The 23,302-nt window shown below is 40.2% G+C and overlaps 1 protein-coding gene across 1 annotated transcript in view; it reads left to right on the top strand.

Annotated features, from left to right (window-relative positions):
• Positions 1-23,302, top strand: part of DOCK4 (dedicator of cytokinesis 4) — a 477,639-nt gene that overhangs the window by 303,510 nt on the left and 150,827 nt on the right. The window contains exons 17-20 of the mRNA XM_011955954.1: positions 16,458-16,614; positions 21,344-21,441; positions 21,556-21,639; positions 21,820-21,920. Coding sequence (XP_011811344.1) covers positions 16,458-16,614; positions 21,344-21,441; positions 21,556-21,639; positions 21,820-21,920 — 440 coding nt within the window. The remainder of the gene's footprint in view (positions 1-16,457; positions 16,615-21,343; positions 21,442-21,555; positions 21,640-21,819; positions 21,921-23,302) is intronic.

The raw sequence follows: 23,302 nt of genomic DNA, 5'->3' as shown, positions 1-23,302 counted from the left end.
ATCTCCTGACCTCGTGATCCGCCCGTCTCGGCCTCCCAAAGTGCTGGGATTACAGGCTTGAGCCACCGCGCCCGGCCTAGGGTTACTATTCCTAATTGACCAAGAGTTATCACATATCAGTAGGAAAAGGAAAAGCTGATAAATGCTACAAACAGGCTATTTAAAAATAATAAATGCAAATGTATAAAATAAAAGCATGAATAAGTAAAGAAATCCGTTTAAGTTAAAAAATTTGAAACCTTTTTGCCTGTCAGACTGGCAGAGATTTTTAAAGCCCAGAATTGGAGAGCAAGGTTAAGGGAAAATAGTCTCATGCATTTACAGAAGAAATGTGAATAGTATTGTGTTTCTGGAGGGCAGTTCGGCAGTACATAGATAAATTTTAGATGTGTATATCCTTCAACTCAGCCATCCCACACATCTTGGTATTTTTTGGGAGAAGATAATAAGACAAGGTGAACAAAGATGATTCAAGGACGATCACTGCAGATTGCTTAAAATATGGAAAACATGGAAGTAATTTAAATTGCCAGTAAAATTGATCTGATTAAATTTAGTTATATCCATGCAGTGAATGAAATACTATATATGTGGAAATAATGTTTACAAGATAATTTTATATGCATGGAAAAGTACTTATGTCAATAATTTATATATGCATATATTTAGTATAATACCATTTTTATAAAATTGTTTAACTATAGGTTCTTATGTATGTATGTGCATACAGAGATGCTTGGAATGATATCCTTAAATATTAATAATGACTCTTTATTTTCACATTGCTTAAATTTTTTGTTAGTGGAGAAGTGTTATTTTATAATATTAATAATGTTTTTTTTTATTTTGACCAAACAAAAATAGGAAGAGACAGAAATTTAAACTTAGTCTTGTTTTATACTATTTAATCCTGGACTTTTATGTAAGTAAAGACCATTCTTGTGTCATATAATCTTGACAGTAATGTTTATGGTAAGGTTTTTGAGGGAACATTAATTGTCTTGGATTTTTATAAACCATGTTCTGTGTCATTTATTGACTGATACTGCCCATGATATCAAAGTTAATGGGAGATGAAAAAAATGCCCTTAAAAATGTGTCTTTAAATCTGTCTTGGAGATGCGATGCAGAGAATAGCTCTGGTTTGTAGTAGAGTATTGGTTAAAACCTACTTGCTCTTCATGTAAAGTATTAGTCTTTAAAGACTCAATCCTGCAGTGAGCTAAGAAGAAATCTGCTGTGTTGAAGGCTGTTAGTATCCTAATTTAGGCCTTAAATTTGTAAGATAGGTTCCCTTTGTAGCAATGGCTGGACTTCCGAATGTGTTCTAAGGAAACCATTCTTACCGAGCTGTTTCAGTAAATACTTTGTCAAGGACCCGAACTCACCTTTTAGGGCAGGGTCTAAAGAATCCTAAGGGAAAAGGTCATTTTCAACGTCACTTGATTGATTACATATTTGGAGTGGTTTCCAATGCAGTAAACTCTGAGATCTATAAAAATCTGCATGTCATAACTCTAGGAGGATAAGTAAAATACCTTAGTCGTCATTAGAGATTTTGTCCTTCCAGGGGCCCCTTTATAACTCTCAAAACATCAGTTATATCCCCAAATGGCTGACAGATAAGTCTAAAACTTCTCTTTGGAATCGCTAGTTTGCTGATAACCGTATTTAATCTTAAGTTTTGGTATTTCATTCTGTTAGAATTATTGTCTTCCTTAACTTTGTAGGAATGTATTTGGCTAAGCTTGTTTCAGCTACCTGCTGGAAAACAAGTTAAGAAAAAAGAATTAAGCAAAAAGTTAAGGAAAGAGAATGAAGCAAAAAATAAAAAAATAAAAAAGAATGAGTGGACGCAAATTTGTTTTCCAAAAGTCAAATCTCTTAAGGAGATCGATGTGAGAATCCAAAAAGAGGGGCCTAGGAAGACAAGTAACTATGTGCTCAAGTCCCCATTCATTCTGACTCATTCTAGTGGAGCAGTTTTAGTCACTGGAAGTACATTCTGAAACACCCTCTGGTCCAGTAAGAAAATAGTAATAATATCGTCTGCCTTGGAGAAGTTGCGGTTTTGTAAATTCATCACTGTTGATTGTCAAGTACCACCATGACTAAAGTGGCCGGACTCAACCAAGCTAGAGTTTTGCTTAGTAGAGAATCTGCTTCCTGTAGTGGGGTTTATTGACTTCCTAATCCAAGGCATTCGAGAAAGAAAAGAGCCAGGTACAAAGTCAGCCAAATAGAAGGTGATGCTGTTTCCTGGTTGGAGAGGGATTAATTTAATATGATTACATAGACAGTAAAAGTCTATTGTGGAGTAACTTATTTCACCTTTGTTACCTAAAAATTTGTCCATAAACCCTTTGCAGCCCACATTTTTCTCTACAAGTTTTCAGGTTCTTATGCTATATCCTAGTCCCTAACGTGGTCCATAGTAGTCCCACAAGTACACTTCACTGACCACCACCTTTGAGATGGACTTCTCAAATCCAGGTAGAAACTACTGTTCTCTGCTTATCTCAAACTTCAGTGTAGCCTTTCCCTATAGTATGTTTGCATTCGTAAGTAAAATGAAAAGGTGAGGGGAATCTGAAAATTTAGATAGACTGACGGGATTGCAGTCTAGCCTGCTGCCCAGATTGCACATTCCCCACCAACTCTTCTAAAAGACACCCTGTAACTATAATCAGTAAATCTTAGACAAGCCAGAAACGTATCTGTCCTCCCCAGGCTTGACTGTAGAAGAATTGATCACTTGACTGATTATTTCATTCGTTACACACTGTGAGAGAAATTTAAAAACACCTACAACATTTTAAAATAAATAACGTGGTAAGTTTAGTATAAAAACATATCAACCTGAACAGTGGGGAGAAAAGGCTAAGCTATCTTAATAGGTAGCCTTGGTCGTAGCACTTAGGGGTATTTAAGCGACCTGCAGAAAGCCCCTTCAATGCTAACCAATTCATACTGCTACATCTTCAACCCTCCCAAAATGTTCTTCCTTAAGTGAGACCTAACTTTCCTCTGCTGAGAGGGCTTCCTATATAGCTGCTGGAGTAGAGAGCCCCTCTTTTTAAGCTGGGTGTCTAGTGTCTGGTGGTCAGCTGTCTCCAAATACCCTAACGCTTTCCAGAGATACTCTTTCTCCACCCTCTTGTGAAGAGCTTCCCTAGCCTTTATAAGGCTCATCCCATACAGGGCTAAATTCTCCATGTGTCCTAGTTACTGTCTTCCACCAACTTGCATTTTGAGGGCCAATGAGGAAGAGCGGGGAGGACGGAGTGGTGTGGTAAGTCGCTGATTAGTTCCCCACAATCAGCCTAGTTCCTAGTTCGGAGTCTTCTCCTTCTGGTTGACTGTCCAATTTCATGTCCTCTTGTTTTCTTGGCCACTTCAACTCTAGCCACCTCCATTTGCCGTCTACTTCACTATGGCCACACCATAGGCCTTGTTGCCTCTCTACCCATCAGAATCTCCCATTGATTAGATAGATGGGTAGATGGGTGGATGAGTAGATGAAATCATCCAGAACCACTTCATATCAAAAATCATAAACTCCCAGTATTATGACCACAGCCTTTCAACCTTCTGATTTTCTTTTCTTTTTTTTTTTTTTTTTTGAGACGGAGTCTCGCTCTGTCGCCCAGGCTGGAGTGCAGTGGCCGGATCTCAGCTCACTGCAAGCTCCGTCTCCCGGGTTCACGCCATCATTCTCCTGCCTCAGCCTCCCGAGTAGCTGGGACTACAGGCGCCCGCCATCTCGCCCGGCTAGTTTTTTGTATTTTAGTAGAGACGGGGTTTCACTGTGTTAGCCAGGATGGTCTCGATCTCCTGACCTTGTGATCCGCCCATCTCGGCCTCCCAAAGTGCTGGGATTACAGGCTTGAGCCACCGCGCCCGGCCTGATTTTCTAACTATACCTACTTTTCAGTCTTTTTCTCCTCCAGTAGACCACTTGATTTTCTTCCCATTGTTATCTAAGGTATCTGTTAATGCTTAGTTCTACTGTGCCTGCATAGGAAATAAAAAATAGTCCTAGATCAATCTGGAAGCATTGCCCTCTCCGATCCCCAGCCCTAGAAGAAATTAGGGCTGAGGATAGGAGAGGGCAATGCTGACAGATTGGAGCATTGCTAGAAGAAATTATACAGTTGCTATAGGTTAACATCTGCCTGGGTATAGATGTGGGTCCATCAACATTGCAGGCAAACTAGTCCTCACAAGAGCTATTTACAAGAGCTTACCATTCTCCCTACCCCACCACTTCCCAGCTACTTAACAGAGAAAACAGATGCCATCAGACAGGAACTTCCCTAACTTCTTGTGCTCTCTCCTTGCCACCTGCAAACTTATCTGCATCCTTCCTTTCCTTCCGGCTTCCTGTCTCGGGGGATGGGGCAGAATTCCTTTGCTTCAAGACTAGTTCGTCCACCTACTTTCTTCAGGATCTCCCTCCCTCCTGACTCTTGTGAGACCCTGCCCCTCCCAATGTCCTGTCTCTTCCTCCTGCATCTCTTCCGGCAGTATTCATACAGATTATAAACATGCTCAAGCCTTATTTTTTTAAAATAATTTATTTTAAATAGCCACCATGTTCCTTCTTCCCTCCCGTGATGACATGCAGCCTGCGTGAAAAGTCTGTCTTCCCTCACTGTCTCTGCTTCATCATGTCCTCATTGCTTAACTGAAGTTTTTCCCCTTTAGGTCACTAGTGCCCAGCCAGGGGCTAAAGCTACTAGACATTTTAAAAACCTTTCCATACTTGACTGCCCTATAGCATAGAGCACAATTAATAACGCTTCTTTAAAATCCCACACTCCTTGGCCTGACAATGTGCTCCTGAGTTTCATCCTTCCCCCTCTTTGAGAACTCATTTCCCTTTATGGATACCTTAAATGTTGATGTTACCAGGGGGTTTAGCCCTTGGCTGCCATCTGTGTCTTATACTCTCTAGATCCATCTCATCCCTTTGGGCAGGTAAGTTATGCTGTTAACTGCCAGATATGTTTTTCTAGTGCAAAACTTTTACCAGCCTACTGAACATCTTCAGTTGGTCTTCCCAAAGACACCACACACTCAGCATGTCCAAAACTGAGCATTTTGTCTTGTCTCCATCCACTCCTGCCATGAAGACAAACCTTGTCACAGGCTTCTCTTGTCACACTTACCCACCATGTCTAAATAGTTGGTTGCATGACTCGTCAGTTCCACCTCCTCAATAATACTTTCATCCAAGGAATCTAAACCAGAGGTGAGTATTAGAACCACCTGACGTTTTTCCTATTTAAGAGACTGGGGGTAATCCCAAGGCTTTTATGTATTGAAAAATTCCCTATTCCAGCCATACTTAACTATGTATAGTTGCCTCAATATGCCTGTACTTTTTTTAGTGGTTATTTTAAAGATATTTTAAATGTATAGAAGAGTTGCAAAAATAGTACAGGAAATTCCCATATAACCTTCATCCAACTTCTCCTTATGTTAACCTCTTATATAAGCTATGGCATATTTATCAAAACTAAGTTAATCTGGGCACAATACTGTTAACACAGAATTTATTTGGATTTCACAATAAGTTTTCCCACGAATGTCATTTTTTTCTGTTCCAGGATCCATTCCAAGATCCCACATTGCATTGAATGGTCGTGTCCCCGTAGTTTCATATGTGTGTTTTTATTCCCCAGTGTCTTTAAGTGTATTGTTTCTTCCCTCCCTTGATTTTTCCTCCCTTGCCTGCTTGACTACCCTTTTTTCTTTACAACTGAAGTCAAATATTCCTTTGACCTCAGATCAAAGACCATCCTTTTCGATAAGGTCTTCCTTCCCTTCCCCAGCAGAACTGGTATCTAGTGGTCTTTATCCCAGTGTTGTAATCAGTATTAACAGATAAATGCGGAGATCAGACATGCAGTGCCCTCAAGGACAGAGACTATGTTCATTTCCTTGTTATATTCTTAATGCCAAACTGAAAGGATGACAAATATTAGGAATTTAATAAATGTTTAATAATGACATAAAGGACGACTAGTCATTTTCAAAAAGTTCCTAAAAGGAAGGTATTTTCCTCCCAAAAACTATTTAAATCTGGTTTTTATCAACTGGCAATAACAGAGTTTCAACTGGATTGTCTACCATACTGTATTTTTAAAATGTAATTACCTACTTTTCACAAGTTATAGATCCCTTAATTTGACTAATTCCATGAACTCCTGTGCCAGTTTTTAAATTAGTAAATTGTGGATGTGGATCCCTCAATCATATGTCTTGCATAACTCAAATATCATGCTTCTGGAACACTGTCCAGGACTGACCACTGACATTCTCTTTCACATATTTAAGACAGTAGTCAAAAACTAGCCTAGAACATAATGCAGTATTCATTGCTGTACCAAGTGATTTTTATTCTGGAAAAAGAAAGAAACTGTGAGCCAAACTACATAATCTCAAAGAAGATGAGACTACTGCTGCTGCTGCAAAGCCTGCATTTTAATAATTCTGTAAGAGTCTGAGGGAGCACATCTCTCTAGCCAGATCTGATTTCAGACCCCAAGTATAGTAAAGCAAAGATGGTTCTCATCTCTCTCCTCTCTAATTTGTAAATTATCTCCATGCCATTCTAAGATAACTTGCACAGATTCCAACATAGCAAATGCAGAGAAGTATCCTTCACTATTACAGTGACATCCTTTTGTTCCCCCAGTCCAGTAGCGGCTTCAAGACGCTGTGGTCACATTGTCTTGTTTCCCCTGGAAAAAAAAAAATGGCTTCATTAATTCTTCCCTCATCCATCTGCCAGCATACATCTGCCATAACACTGGTAACACTTTAACTGTGGTTGTGTCTTCCACAAGAAAACGCGTTCTCTAGTAGAGAGGACACTGTCTTCTTACTCTCATAGCCACATTGCCATGCTCCATGTCTTCACAGGGTTTGATAGAAAAAATATTCTCTATTTGAAAGCCTAGAGTGTTGTTTTACAAGTATCCCTCAGAATGCAAATGGTCCATATTTAACCACCCCATCCAGGTTAGGGGTATAGCTGGATTTTACCATGGTAACAAAGCCATCTCTCAATTACATGCAGCACAAGAATCTCACATCTGCAGTTTGGTGCTGTTGAGCCTGTATTGCTCACATTTTTAGGCATTCAAGCATCCAGCCACTCTTCTGTTGTACTTAATATTTCCAGTTAAAGCACAGGCAGTGCCAAACCATACTTTTCCAGCCTCATTTCTATGACTTCTTGACTCTTAGCCTTTCACCTAACGGAAAGACTTTTTTCTCCAGTCCATACTCCAGTTCAGAATCTCACTCACAGTAGACCCTTTTCCCACCTGGGGAATTTACTGACTCCCTGGCTGCTTCTAGTATTAGGGAACTGGATAACCTTTTGGCTTAAACTCTATGCAACAGCTATTTCTGCCTTACAAGGCTACCTGCTAGAACTTTATTTGTATTCTTCACTGCTCTTGAACACATTTCTTTCCTATCCCCTCTCAATGAAAGAACGAATGATTTATAGCTCATTTGTTGTGTTCCTAAGCCCCTATGTTATGCCCCATCTGCTCCCACCTGCCCTTCCTCCCTACTTTATCCAGGTTGTATGATCCCTTTTGCTCCCTGCATGGTTTGAAGACATAAACTAACCATTTCATTGTAAGATTTGTGAGCTTATTGCATTTGAAATTATTTCAGCTCCATATACCACTCTGAACCCTCTCTCAGGGTGTCCCCCACAAAGATACCTTTCTTTTGAAAAGCTAACCATTTTTTGGTCTTTCTTAGCGAAACCTACCATGCACCATTTTATCTATAAATCAATAAACTTTGAATTCATTACTTGAATTCAAAACTTGGCTAAAACAACAGCAGAGGGAGGCAATGTTATATAGTAGTTGTGAATACAAATTTTGGTTCAAATTCTGACTGTGATACTTTCTAATATTGTGACATTGGGCAGATCACATAAGCTCCTTAGGTTACAATATCTTGCCTCAAGGATTGTTATGAGAAGAGAATATACACACAGTGCAGAGTAGTGCCTATCACACAGTAAGCACTTGTAAAGGGTAGTTGCTTGGATTGCCTTAAAAATTTCCAGTGTTTGTATAATATATTAAGGGTGCATGCTGAAAACCTCAAGGAACAATAAAAGATATGCTATAATATTTTCTGTGTAATAGCTTAAGTTTTTCAGAAATAGATTAAAACCTAACCCCATATCTAGTATAATCCTACTGGATAAAAAAATCAGCTTTGAACCCCTCCCTGGTAAATATATAAAAGTGTTCATAGAGACCAAACAGTGGTTACACGTTTTGCTTTACTGAATCGATGGGCAGGATTCTCTCCCGCTACCCCCATCTCTCTTACACACACCCCAGTGTTTTTGCTGAAAGCTCTTGAAATAACTTTTATGTCCAGACTATTGTTCATATTTATTATATTTCATACTTGAGCAAGGGTGATAGAGTTTAGCTGTAAGAAGCTATCAAGATGTCATAACTCAGACTCAGATACTGAGGTCTTGGCCCCCCCCAGCCTGGGGGAGAAATGAGAACCAAGGCTGGTGGAACTGACCTGACCACATCACTTTTTCCTGGCCCATGGAAAAGCAGCCAAGTCTTCTACTCATAATACCCGCTAAGGATACAGCATAGCATCACATCTTCACTCACAGAAGGGGTCCATCCCATGGCAACCAGTTGAGCTACATGGGATATCAGGCAGGAATTCCAAGAGGCTGCAGAAGTGCTCCAGAGATGGCAGGCAGTAAGGGGGAGGAGAGTTAATAAGAGATGTATTTACAGGGGCAGAATTTCTGTGAACAGATGGATCAAACTAGACCAGGGCAGGCTCCAAATCCTGGGGAAGAGGCCTGGAAATAGCAGGACAGAGTGTCTGGGCTGGGTTTGGCATGAGACTTAGTCACACTAGGAAGTGGTGGTTAGACATATGGAACACAAATCAGGATAGAGATGAGAGATCAGAGGATGTTTCCAACACTATAGACTAGATAGGGTGAATGTAGAGTGCTGCCCTCATGCTTTGACTCGCCAGGGATGAGATTGAGGGGAGGGGGTCAGTGTTCTAGAGTTCCAGAACATTACTTTGCCTAAGCACTTTTTCTGAAAAAAGCGTTTGAAGTATTCACTTTGTAATTATTCTTTAAACCATGTATGTATGTTTTATGCATTCTTCCGTCTACATGAATTACTTTGCAGTAGTAAAAGAAACCATTTGGAGTTGTAATATTAAAAGAATTATAGAGGCTGTTTATTGTGTTTATATTGGTGTTTCTGTTACTGGGCAGGTGTATTAGTAAGAACATCTTGTCATATTTTGATTCTCTCTAAATTTGTTAGAGAGGTCTTTCCTAAATATTATTATGAAAACTGTAGCCAGGCGCGGTGGCTCACGCCTGTAATCCCAGCACTTTGGGAGGCCGAGGCGAGCAGATCACCTGAGGTCAGGAGTTCGAGACCAGCCTCAACATGGAGAAACCCCGTCTCTACTAAAAATACAAAATTTGCTGGGCATGGTGGTGCATGCCTATAATCCCAGCTACTCTGGAGGCTGAGGCAGGAGAATTGCTTGAACCCAGGAGGCAGAGGTGGCAGTGAGCTGAGATCGCACCATTGCACTCCAGCCTGGGTGACAGGAGCAAAACTTTGTCTCAAAAAAAAAAAAAAAGTAAAAAAAATTGTGAGTCACACAGAATAGTCTAGAATACTAAAGGGATTCGGTGCTTAAACTCCTACTTGAAAATATTCAAACAAATTCAAAAGAACAAAGTTAATATAAGTTTTCTAATGTATAATCAGAATCATCTAAGCTGTACCAGCTGTATATCTGTTACAATTTTTTCCTCAAAATTTTAATTTAAAATCACCTTTGTGGCTGGGCGCAGTAACTCAAGCCTATAATCCCAGCACTTTAGGAGGCCAAGGCGGGTAGATCATGAGATCAGGAGATTGAGACCATCCTGGCTAACATGGTGAAACCCTGTCTCTACTGAAAATGCAAAAAATTAGCTAGGCCTGGTGGCGGGTGCCTGTAGTCCCAGCTACTCGGGAGGCTAAGGCAGGAGAGTGCCGTGAACCCAAGACACGGAACTTGCAGTGAGCCAAGATCGAACCACTGCACTCCAGCCTGGGTGACAGAGCAAGACTCCGTCTCAAAAAAAAAATCACCTTTATTATTACAGCATTAAAATCAGTATACAGATAAACCAAAATAAAATAAAATGCCATATTCTCATTACCCAGGTGATGTTAACTATTAGCTCCTTAGTGTATATCATCCAGATATTCTGTGTGGATATTTACACCCAAATGATGTTATATAATATACTCTACAATTTTTCTCATTTTTAATTTTTGTGGCTACATAGTAGGTGTATACATTTATGGGTATATGAGATATTTTGGTATAAGCATGCAATGCATAATAATCACATCATGGAAAATTGGGTATCCATCTCCTCAAGCATTTATCCCTTGTATTACAAACAATCCAATTATACTTTTTAGTTATTTTTAAATGTACAATTAAATTATTATTAACTGTAGTCACCCTGTTCTATCAAGTACTAGGTCTTACTCTTTCTGTCTTTTTGTACCCATTAACGATCCCCACCTCCCTGTCGCCTCCCACTACCCTTCCCAGCCTCTGGTAACCATTCCCTCCTCTCCATCTCCATGAATTCAATTGTTTCGGTTTTTAGATCCCACAAAAAAAGTGAGAACATGCAATGTTTGTCTTTTGGTGCCTGGCTTATTTCACTTAACATAATGACCTCCAGTTCCATTCATGTTGTTGCAAATGACAGGATCTCATTCTTTTTTATGGCTGAATAGTACTCCATTGTATCGATGTACTACATTTTGTGTATCCATTCCTCTGCTGATGGACACTTAGGTTGCTTCCAAGTCTTAGCTACTGTGAACAGTGCTATACAACAAACATGGAAGTGCAGATGTCTCTTTGATGTACTGATTTCCTTTCTTTTCAATAAATATCCAGCAGAGAGATTGCCAGATCACATGGTAGCTTTCTTTATAGTTGTTTGAGGAACCTCCACAAACTGTTCTCCATAGTGGTTGTACTAATTGACATTCCCATCAACAGTGTGTGAGGATTCCCTTTTCTCCACGTCCTCACTGGCATTTGTTATTGCCTGTCTTTTGGATAAAAGCCATTTTACCTGGGGTGAGAAGTTATCTCATTGTAATTTTGATTTGCATTTCTCTGATGATCAGTGATGTTGAGCACCTTTTTATATGCCTGTTTGCTATTTGTGTATCTCCTTTTGAGAAACGTCTATTCAAATATTTTGTCCATTTCTCAATTGGATTATTAGATTTTTCTCTAGAGAGTTGTTTGGGGTCTTTATATATTCTGTTATTAATCCCTCACCAAATGGATAGTTTGCAAATATTTTCTCCCATTATGTGGGTTGTCTCTTCACTTTGTCGATTATTTCCTTTGCTGTGTGGAAGCTTTTTGACTTGATGTGATCCCATGTATCCATTTTTGCCTTTGTTGCCTCTGCTCGTGGGGATGCTCAAGAAATTTTTGCCCAGACCACTGTCCTGGAGAGTTTCTCTGATGTTTTCTTATAGTAGTTTCATAGTTTTAGGTCTTAGCCTTAATTTTTAATCCACTTTGATTTGATTTTTGTATATAGTGAGAGGAGCAAGTTTCATTCTTCTGCATATGGATATCCAGTTTTCCCAACACCATTTATTGAAGAGACTCTTTTCCCCAATGTATGTTCTTGGCACCTTTTTCGAAAATGAGTTCACTGGAGGTTTGTGGATTTGTTTCTGGGTTCTCTGTTTTGTTCCATTGGTCTTTGTGTCTGTTTTTATGTCAGTACCATGCTGTTTTGGTTACTATAAGTCTGTAGAAGAATTCAAAGTAACATAATGTGATCCCTCCAGTTTTGTTCTTTTTGATTGGTTCATGATTTAGTCTTTCTACTTAAGTAAAGAGTATTTTACACACCACAATTACGGTGTTATACCATTCTGTGTTTTTCTGTGTGTTTACTATTACCAGTGAGTTTTGCACCTTCAGATGATTTCTTCCTCCTCATTCGCATCCTATTCTTTTGGATTGAAGAGCTCCCTTTAGCATTTCTTGTAGGACAAGTCTGGTGTTGATGAAATCCCTCAACTTTTGTTAGTCTGAGAAGGTCTTTAGTTCTCCTTCATACCTGAAGGATATTTTTCCCCTAGATGTACTATTTTAGGGTAAAAGTTTTGTTTTGTTTGCTTGTTTGTTTTTCTTTCCCCTTTAGCACTTTAAACGTGTCATGCCACACTCTCTTTGCCTGTAAGATTTCCACGGAATAGTCTGCTACCAGATGTATTGGAGCTCCATTGTATGTTATTTGTTTCTTTTCTCTTGCTGCTTTTAGGGTCCTTTCTTCATCCTTGACCTTTGGGAGTTTGATTATGAAATGCTTTGAGGTAGTCTTCTTTGGGTTAAATCTGCTTGGTGTTCTGTAACCTTCTTGTACTTGAATGTTGATATCTTTCTCTAGGTTTGGGAAGTTCTGTTATTATCCTTTCAAAGAAACTTTCTAGCACTCTCTTTCTCTACCTCCTCTTTAAGGCCAATAACTCTTAGATTTGCACTTTCGAGGCTATTTTCTAGATATGTAGAAGTGCATCATTGTTTTCTATTCTTTTTTCTTTTGTCTCTTCTGACTCTGTATTTTTTTTTTTTTTTTTTTTTGAGGCGGAGTCTTGCTCTGTCACCCGGGTTGGAGTGCGGTGGCCGGATCTCAGCTCACTGCAAGCTCCACCTCCCGGGTTTACGCCATTCTCCTGCCTCAGCCTCCGGAGTAGCTGGGACTACAGGCGACCGCCACCTCGCCCGGCTAGTTTTTTGTATTTTTAGTAGAGACAGGGTTTCACCGTGTTAGCCAGGATGGTCTCGATCTCCTGACCTCGTGATCCGCCCGTGTCGGCCTCCCAAAGTGCTGGGATTACAGGCTTGAGCCACCGCGCCTGGCCTCTGACTCTGTATTTTCAAATGGCCTGTCTTCAAGCTTCCCAGTTCTTTCTTCTGCTTTATCAATTCTGCTTAACAGAGACTCTGATGCATTTGTCAGCATGTCAGTTGCATTTTTCAACTCTAGAATTTCTGCTTGATTCTTTTTAACTATTTCAATCTCTTTGTTAAATGTATCTCATAGAATTCTGAATTCCTTCTCTGTATTATCTTGAATTTCTTGGAGTTTCCTCAAAACAGCTTTTTTGAATTATCTGTCTGAGCTTGTGGTGAATGCTGCCAGACCTGGGACTTACCCTGCTCCCCTCTCATCCAGGGCAGGTCCAGAAATGCTATCCAAGAGCCTAGGCCTGTACTGGGGGACCCCAAGAGCCTACTTGGTGCTCTACCCCACTGTGGCTGAGATGGTACCTAAGGTACAAGGCTAAGTTCCCTTTGCTTTTCCCTCTGCTTCTCTCAAACAGAAAGAATATTTCACTGTAGTCATCACAGCTGGGAATGTGCTGGGTCACACCTAAAGCCAGGACATCTCAGAGCCCAAGCCCTGCAGCGTACTCCCTGGGTAACACTGTTGGTTATTTGGGGCCCAAGGGGTGTTTAGTTAGCAGGGGATGAATCCTGCCAGGATTGAGTCCTTCCCTTCAAGGAAGTCAGTTCCCTTTTGGCCCAGGATGGGTGTAGAAATGTCATCTAAGCCTGGAATGGGGGCTCATGACTCTGCCCAGTTCCCTATTTTACCGTGGCTGACCTGGTAACCAAGATGCAAAACAAAGTCCTCTTGACTATTCACTCTTCTCTTCTTAAGCAGAAAGAAGTGGTCACTTTTGTTGCTGCAAGCTGCACAGCCCAGGGTTGGGGGAGGGATGGTGCCAGATTTACTATTCCCTTACTCATCCGAGCAGCTATCTCCCTAGGTCACATGCCACCCTAGTCCATGGACTGTAAGCCCAGACTACCACTAGGAGTTGTCTAGGAGTTTCTGTCTTTGTCTCCTAGACTGCCTTTCGAGTTTACCTAGGACCCCAGAGCACTTCAGCCCATGGTAGCAAGACTTGCCAAGAAACTCAAGTTCCAGCTGCTGAGATGGTGATTCGCTTCTGGCTAGGGCTGGTTTCAGTGCTCCCTCCTTGCGTGGGCACCGTCTGAGCCCAGAACAGCTTTATTTTCTACTCAATGACAGGGCAGCAGTGAGTTCAGTGTAAAGTCCCCCAGTCACTGCACTCTCCCAGCAACTTGCACAGATTCTTTCTCCATGCTGCATATCTACTGCTGGGGGATGGGGGAGGGGTGGGAGATGGGAGAGGGCATCGGAGATTCAGAACGGTCTCTTCTGCCCTCCCCAATACCTTTTTCAGGGATATGAAGTTAAAACCAGGTACTGTGATTGCTCACCTGATTTTTGGTTCTCGTGATAGTGCTTTGCTGTGTGCAGATAGTTGCGAAAATTTGGTGTTCTGGGATTGGTGCAGGGGAACAAGCAGTGTAGGCTTCTATTCCATCATCTTGGTCTGCTTCATATTTATTTTTAATCTACCTATTTTCAGTTAATGAGTTTCCAATCACTACATTTTTTATCTCATATGGAACTTAGTCAATGTACAGATTTTTAAAAAGTCGGACACATCAGCAGGTTTGTTCAAATCTAGGACCATATGTTGCATCGGGCTATCTATTTCTTAAATGTTGTTTAATGTAGAACAATCCCTTTTTTGGCAACACTGACTTAAAGAGATAAGACTAGGCATCTGGCCGGGCGCGGTGGCTCAAGCCTGTAATCCCAGCACTTTGGGAGGCCGAGACGGGCAGATCACGAGGTCAGGAGATCGAGACCATCCTGGCTAACACAGTGAAACCCCATCTCTACTAAAAAATACAAAAAAACTAGCCGGGCGAGGTGGCGGGCGCCTGTAGTCCCAGCTACTCCGGAGGCTGAGGCAGGAGAATGGCGGGAACCCGGAAGGCGGAGCTTGCAGTGAGCTGAGATCAGGCCACTGCGCTCCAGCCTGGGCGACAGAGCGAGACTCCGTCTCAGAAAAAAAAAAAAAAAAGACTAGGCATCTTACAGAAAACCCCCATCTTTTGGATTCTCTGGTTTCTTCCCTATAGTGTTGCTCAACATGTTGCTCTATCTCTTGTGTTTCCTGTGATGTGGAAGTTGAATCTAGATGTGATGGACTGGGGTTCAGCACCTTTGGTAAGAAAGCATTGTAGATGATGATAAGTGTCTTTGCATTGCCCTGCATTGGTGTAATGACAGCTCAGTTCCCCCACATGCAGTTATATTTGTCTTCTTGCCAGTAGGAAGTAATCTGTATGTTGCTACACTGGTATCATATGAACATCCGGTTCCTCCTCAACAATTCTGCAGGTTTTGTAGTAGGACGAGCCTCAGACAAAACCTCTTAGACACCAAGTTGTAGAAGGAAAGGCTTTATTCAGCTGGGAGCACTGGCAAGCTACTGCCTTAAAATCCGAGCTCCCCGAGTGCACAATTTCTGTCCCTTTTAAGGGCTCATAACACTTAAGATTTCACGTGAAAGCATCATGATTGATTTGAGCAAGCAGGGGGTACGTGACAGGGGCTGCATGCACTGGTGGTCAAAGAGAAACAACAGGGCAGGGAGTTTCACAGCGTTCTTCTATACAATGTCTGGAATCTATGAATAACATGGGTTTCTAAGTTATGAGTTGATTTTTAACTACTGGGTTTAGGCCAGGCAGGCCCACCTGGTTTTGGGCCTGGCGCCAGGCTGCCTGTCTTCGGTTTTACTTCCTTGTTTTTTTCTTAAAACAGGTACTGAGTATAAAACAATATAAAACAATGTGAGAGGGTCTCTCTCTTTCCTCAGTTTTAGCACTAAGCAACAATCCTTGACTAAAGTAATTACAGTAGGGATATGAAATTATATTTTCTAAATCTATAATTGCTTTTACATGTGTTAGCTGGCATTTACTATGAAAGTAGAGATTTCCCTCACATAGTAGGACTCTCAAATTATAATAACTGAAATATCTTTTCTTTTAATTGCCAGTTCTCAAAGTAAGGAATTGTTTAACAGCTGCCTCAGATGAGATGTTGGAAGAATTTAAGCATTTTTGAAAAAATGCTATGGTCACTGAAAATGTGATTTATTGATCATTGTCAATGTATCAGGAGTGTGTTAAAGGCTTTATATAACCAAATTCTTATGACAACACAATGAGATTTTAGAGAAGATAACGGAAACAGTGTGTGGTTAAATAATTTGTCCAAAAATCCATGCTCAATTCTTTTATATAGTTTTTTTTGCATTGTATTTAAAAACCAAATTCTACTTGTAATACTCTTTGGAATGTTTCTCAATTTATAAACACTAGTAATATAAATTATGCTTAATAATTCTTATAAGATCTGTTCCTCTTCCCTTATGTTTCTTTAATATTTTTAACAGTGTGAAGAAAACACAAACCTTCAGGATACTACCCGCTACCTCAAACTTCCCTTTTCCAAGGGCATTTTCCTTGGGAATAATAATCAAGCCATGAAGGCCACAAAGGAGTCTTTTTGTATTACATCTTTTCTCTGTTCCACAAAACTCACACAAAATGGTAATGTATAATATTTCATTTGAAAGCCCTAGTACCTAGTAATCATGTAAATTTTGGTAAGCATATTCAGTAAACACCAAAGTTATAGTTAAGAACTTTAGAAAAATTATGGATCCTTCTGTTTGTGATTTCTAATAAAATGGAAACAAATGTGACCCAGTGATCTGTTTAATGCATGTCATTTAAGAAGGACTTCAAAATTATCCCAGTACTGAAAAGCAAGTACACAACTTTTCAAATAAAAACCTCAAAACCCAGCTGCTTTAAAAAAAAAAAAAAAAAAAAAGACGAAAATACCAACACCTTAATCTCGTGTTTTATAGCTCCATAAACAGTGCTAATTGCAGGCTTTAGAATAAAGGCTGTTTTTTGTTTAATTAGATGCATATTGCTTTTCAGTTCTAGCATTACTTTTTATATCAGTGATTGTTTAGCAAGTTATGATTAATAAACCAAGCTCTTCTCCTTGGCAAATTGCTATGAAAACATCTTCTTTAATGAAGGAAGTAAATTAAACATTTTTGAGTTTTTTATGATTGCCATATAAGACTTCTGGCTAGCACCCTGAATGCTACATTAAATAAGTTATATTCATTATGCTGAGAAGAATCACTTTATAATGAGGTATTATGTCTCATAAAAACCTGTGCCTAAACATGTGTGCTGTTATTAGTTCTTTCTTAGTTCCTTCTTCTGTGTCAGAGAACAGCATTTGTAGAAGGAAACATTTCTTCTTTTAGATCATAGTCTCAGGAAAAAAGCAAAAGGTAACATCAACATTTTGACCACTTTTGAAACACCTCTCAATTTCAACATGCATTGCTACTGTATTTGTATAGGACACCAAGTTAAGATTTGTTATACCAGGCTTTATCGCATTCAGTAGTTAATGATTTTATTTAAATAAAACTTCCATTGGCATAACTCAATAAATGATTATAAAGCATTTACGAAACCTCAGGTATTTTTTTTATGAGGCCAGTTTACCCCCATAGAAATTATGAAGATAATAAAATCAACCTTTTATTGAGATCCTTAAACAGAAATATTTATTTATTCTATGTGGATTAGTTGTGTGTGGGTAGTAGAGTTTGCATTCATGTTTAATTGAATTTCCCCAATAGAATATTTTGGGTTGTATTACTTATCTATTGCAGCTGTAACAGCTACCACAAACTTACTACCTTAAAACAATAAAGATTTTATTATTATTGCAGTTCTGGAGGTCAAATATCCAAAATCAGTTCCACTGGGCTAAAATCAAAGTGTCAGCAGGGCTGCATTCCCCCTGGAATGGAGAGAATCCATTTTCTTACCCTTCCTAGCTTTAGAGGCCACCTGCATTCCTTGGCCTATGGCCCCTTCCTGTATCTGCAAAGCCAGAAGCATAGCATCGTCACATCTCTCTGACTCTGACCATCTTACATCTTTTAAGGATTCTTATGATTATATTGAGCTGGATAATCCAATATTTTAAGATCTTTAATCACATCTGTACAGTCTTCGTTTGCTGTGTGAGGGAAACATAATCCCTCCTAATTCTTGGAACAGGTTCTTTTGAGGCCACTATTCTGCCTACCACACAGGTAAACCTAACAATAGATTCTCTTCCATCAAAATATTTGGTCCTACTTACTAAATTTGTGCTAGTTGTAGCGTTTAGGATGTTAGACACAATTATGAAAATAAGGCAGAGAGAAACAAATCCTGAAAATTAGAAGTTGCTACTTTTTAAAAGTAGAGAACATATTCAGGTAAATATGAGTAAAAAACAACTTATGAAATAATTATATTAAACATCTCACTATATGGAAAGTGGGATCGGAATTCCATGTAATGGTTGGCTCATTTTTGGAGACGGATAAGTGTTTCATTCATTATTAGTTTGGCTTTGATTAACCTTGTCAATGAGAAACAGCTCAAAAGGAGCCAGGAAATGAATGGCATGTTTCAAGAGTTGGGAAGGAGGAAGGAAGTTAGTTGGTCTTTCTGAAATTTACATGCTAAACACACATCTCTGTGTCGAAGCAATTTAGTTCCAAATTGGAATTAAATTGCTATGTATTCATTTTTCTTGACTTGGAAAATATACAAATCTTATTTCTACTACAATTCAGCATTTACTAAGTGATACGGTCTCTAGGAGCAGTTTCCTAGAGCAGATTTGCATTTCAGAATTCCCAAAGTGTGTCTGTCTGCACATGCTTTGTGTCGTCCAAGATGGACAGTGTACCAAGGCCAAAGCACTATGCTGGGCATCTGTGACTGCCAGAACAGGTAGAGATTTTATGGTTCGGAGGATTAGGGGTCATGGCATCCTCCTATTTTATAGCTCTTGATAGGTTAGGTACATAATATACACCTAATAAATGCCTGTTGAAAGGAATGTAGAAATTGGTATTTTCTGTGATAGGTTGTAGCTCCTAATTTGCAGCTAACATCCTCAGATGGCAAAAGCAAAAACCTAGGATACGGCAATTTTGCCTGAACTCTTAAGTATTTTGCATACAGGATTAATTGCATCCAAATGTAATCATAATCTCAGAAAAAAAACAAAATGTAACTTCAAAATGTTGACCACTTTTAAAACACCTCTCAATTTCAATATACATTGCTGCTATATTTATATAGGACACCAAGTTAAGGTTTGTTATACCAGGCTTTATCGGCATTCGGTAGTTAATGAATGGACTTTCCCACGTGCTCCATCATAAGCAGTGTAGAGGTTCATCAGCCTTCTTGCAGAGAAGATGGGCAGGCTCATCCTGACTCATTTTCTGGACCCCTGTAATCTATTTTCCAGCCCTACTTAAATGGGCACTAGTCCTCATTCTCCACTGCTGCCACTTTGTAGCCAGCATAGCCACCTCCTTCCTCCCCACACTCCTCACATTGAGCAGGGTCCTCATGGCCCCTCCAACTGCCTCACTTTAAAGGAAGGGAAAGAGAACACAAAGGAGGAGTGAGAGCTGGGATGGGGGTGGAGTGGGAAGTGAGGAGTGAATGGCAGGGGAAATGCACGGGGGATTATGAAAGAGAAGATGCCAGGGAGGGGAGGCCTCCTGAAGTGAGATGCAGGAAGTAGGAAGTAGGTGGGAGGGAAGCAGCAAACTGGGGAGAACAATAGAGCTTTGCCTTTGTCACCCTGGGTCTCACTCTGTGGAAATATCTGATATGCCAAATATAACCAATCAGTTTTAAAAAGGTTTCAATCATACCCCAGGGTGTCTGAATTGCATTTGAATCGTCAACATTTTCAGGGTTTTTGGTTGTGAAAACATCATAAATCTCTTTTTCAAAGTTGGTATTTTTAAAATCCCTTTATTTTTCTCATTCTAATTCCTCCTCCTCCTCTTACCCGTGTTTGTTGCAGATAAACATTCCTGTTTGGTACTGAATTCCTTACTATTAATAGTACATCCTTTGTGAGGTTTTTCTCTTGAATCTGGCTTTGGTGGAGCTTGCCTCTCTTTCTCCTTGAGATTCTTAATGCTTTTTCTCACTTCTCTTCTCTGTATTTTCTTTTTCTTCCTCATCTTACCTACTTCCTTGGTTTTGGGGGGTTTGGAGTTTTTGTACCCTCATTCATCTTTCTGTTTCTCAGAAAGTCCCTTTTGGGTTTCTGCTAAAACAAGTGATTTGAAGTGAATTTCCTGCTTCTCTGCCTGGAAATTCTGTCCTGGCTTCTCTCTCGGCCAGTCTAGTCTGGCAACTCCACCGAGCCCTGAGGCCAGCTCTACCAGGTCCCCCTGCCCTGTGCATGCTTGGCACACATGAGCCTTCAGTTCTCACTGCATTCGTTGGCCTCCAGATGCCACATCTCCCTGCATGCTTTGTAGACTAATAACACATGAACACCATCTCCCAGAGCCTTTCTAACTTCTGCCCGAGAAAGATAAATTTATTCCCTTCCCAGGTGAAGAGGTTCTCAGGACCTGCTGGACTAAGGCCCGCGTGTCTGTTTAGGAAAGGGTTAAAGAGCTGAGCCGTGTGCTTACCTGGACTCTGGGAGGAAAGATGGCCCATGGAGTCCAGCAGCTGCTCTTCTCAGGTTGAGAGCTTCCTGGATGATCTGAGAAATCACTGGGCCTGTTATCATTCTTTTAGTCTGCAAGATTTGGGCCACGTTGCCAAGAAGACCTTTGTTGCTGGGTGGAGTGGGTTGCTAGGCAGAGTGCTATGTGCTGGGCACCCAAACAGGAACAAAGCAGGTTCCCAGCCCTCAAGAAACTCTCATCTTTCCAGGAGGAGGCAGAAAAATTAATCAACAAATATTTGTCACCTGCCTGCTCTGTTCTTGGTGCTGGGAATACAGAAGGGCCCAGGTTGGCATGGCTTTTTTCTCTTGGAGTTTACAGTCTAGGTGAGGCATAGACGAATACACCAACAACTGTAATGGTAAGGTAAGTGCTACTGTGATGTGGAAGCATGGAGAAGGGACAGTTAGCTCGAGATTTCAGGAAAGGCTTCCAAAATGAAGCAACATCCAACCTGAGGACTAAAAGAAGAGTAGGAGTTTGTACGTCAAGAGCAGTGGGGAGGAAACAGAATACGGTGTAATAAATGCCATCCTGGAGAGGGCTAGTCATAGTTTGTGGGCGCCCGCAACTTGAGTGGCTAGGAAAAGGGAGCCACATGTGTTAAGAATTTTACTTTTACCAGCAGAATGCTTTCATGTGAGAACCTGTTCCCTAATTAGGCAATTAATCCTCCTTTTCTGTTTTGAAAGGTGATATGCTTGATCTTTTGAAATGGAGAACTCACCCAGACAAGATCACTGGCTGTCTCTCTAAATTAAAAGAAATCGATGGCTCAGAGATAGTAAAGGTATATAGTATTTCATTACTATTTTCCTTGCAGAGATTCATAGAATAAAGAACATTTGGAGGAAAAAGACAGATAGTATCTTATTTACTCATTTACTGCTTCTTTATCTAACAGTTTCTGCAGGATACACTGGATACCTTATTTGGAATTTTAGATGAAAATTCCCAAAAATATGGGTCTAAAGTGTTTGATTCTTTGGTAAGTTCAAATTCCCTTAATTATATTTTAACTGTTTTGTCTCTCAATCTTGACTTTCATGAGGCTGGTTCAGAAACATGCACTTAATCATGTAAGAGTTCATTTTAAAAAGAAGCAAAAGAAAAAAAGGAAAACCTTGATTTGCATTTGGTTTTATAAAGCTCAATTTTCTTTTTTTAGGTTCACATAATAAATTTGCTGCAAGATAGCAAATTTCATCATTTTAAACCTGTAATGGACACTTATATTGAGAGTCATTTTGCTGGGGCACTTGCATACAGGTAAGGCCCTGTATCTTGTAATTAGTTTGGAAGTGGTTCCTTTCAAGCTTTTCTCAGCAGAAGAGGTGATATAGGAAAATTTAAAAGGGAGTGTAGGAAGAAATGGAGCACTACTGAAGTGTCTCTTGAGGTAGTCTCTTCCCTGCTAACACACCCTTTTTCAGTGGCTAGAACTTATTTTGATTAAAAAGGGAAAAAAACCTCCTGAATTCTATTCCTGAGCCCTATAATATAAAATCTTTCCTTCTTGTCTCTGTTTCACTGGATATTCTTTGGTCTAAAATGTCTGGCACTTTGGCTGTTAAGAGTCCCACTTCATCACCGTACTCCCTGATGATTATAAATGTTCATAAGAAAGAAATATGAATGGAAAACAACATTTGCCTTCACACCTGCTGAAAGTCATTCATTCATTTATCTGTTAGGATTTACTGAGTGCCAGCTGCTTGCTAGGCGCTGTGCTTTATCCTGATGATGTGAAGACCTGGTCCCTGGCCTCAGGCAATTTAGTCATTGGGATCTACTCTTTGACAGGGGCTGCTATTTTAACTGCTCCTCCTTTTCTACCGGCTCAGGTGATGCTGAAAAGTTATGAATAATGTCATCTTTAGCTAGTGCCTGCCTCCTCACAAGGTAGTTGATAATTGCCAGAGGCCACAGCTTCTCTCTTTCAGTTTGACAAATAACACCTTCCCAGTCTGGCTCTGCTTAGATAGCCCAGGAGTGTACCCCATTGTCTGTCTCCCAGTCCAATATGGTGCTTGCTGTTCTCCCATATTTCTACCTTATACCTTAAGCACCTATGGGCATGCACATGCCTGACTGTTCCCTGAGATGAGTTTAAAAAGCATGAAATCAGGTTGATATCCTTCCCCCATCTATGTAATATATAAAGGTTAGTAGGTTATCAGGTAAGCATTTGATCCTGTTTACTTGGATATTCCCAGCCATGACATGTTAAGATCGACATCTCCAACATCGAAATGAATGAAGGTATTTTCGTTAGACTAGACCATTCATCAGTGTGATTTTTTGCTGAGAGCAAAATGCAACCTCAGGAATAGTTTTGAAACATCGGCCCACTCAGCCTAACAATTTTGGGCCCTAGTGTGAGGAGGTCACTGCTTCCAAGTTAAATTCTCTTTGGAAGCTAGAAAACAAGAGTATAATTTCTCGCACTTCCGATTGGCCAGAAAAGCAGGATCTTAAAAAGACAAATAAGACTTGTGGAATCCTTTCAGGCTGGGGGTGATCAGAAACTCATTGGCATATTATCTTAAAAAATAACACTCCAGGCCGGGCGCGGTGGCTCAAGCCTGTAATCCCAGCACTTTGGGAGGCCAAGACGGGCGGATCACAAGGTCAGGAGATCGAGACCATCC

The sequence above is a fragment of the Colobus angolensis genome, unplaced genomic scaffold (assembly GCF_000951035.1).
Source record: "Colobus angolensis palliatus isolate OR3802 unplaced genomic scaffold, Cang.pa_1.0 Scaffold403, whole genome shotgun sequence".
NCBI lineage: Eukaryota > Metazoa > Chordata > Mammalia > Primates > Cercopithecidae > Colobus > Colobus angolensis.
Note: the sequence above shows the minus strand (reverse complement) of the source record. Positions and strands in the feature narration are given on the sequence as shown.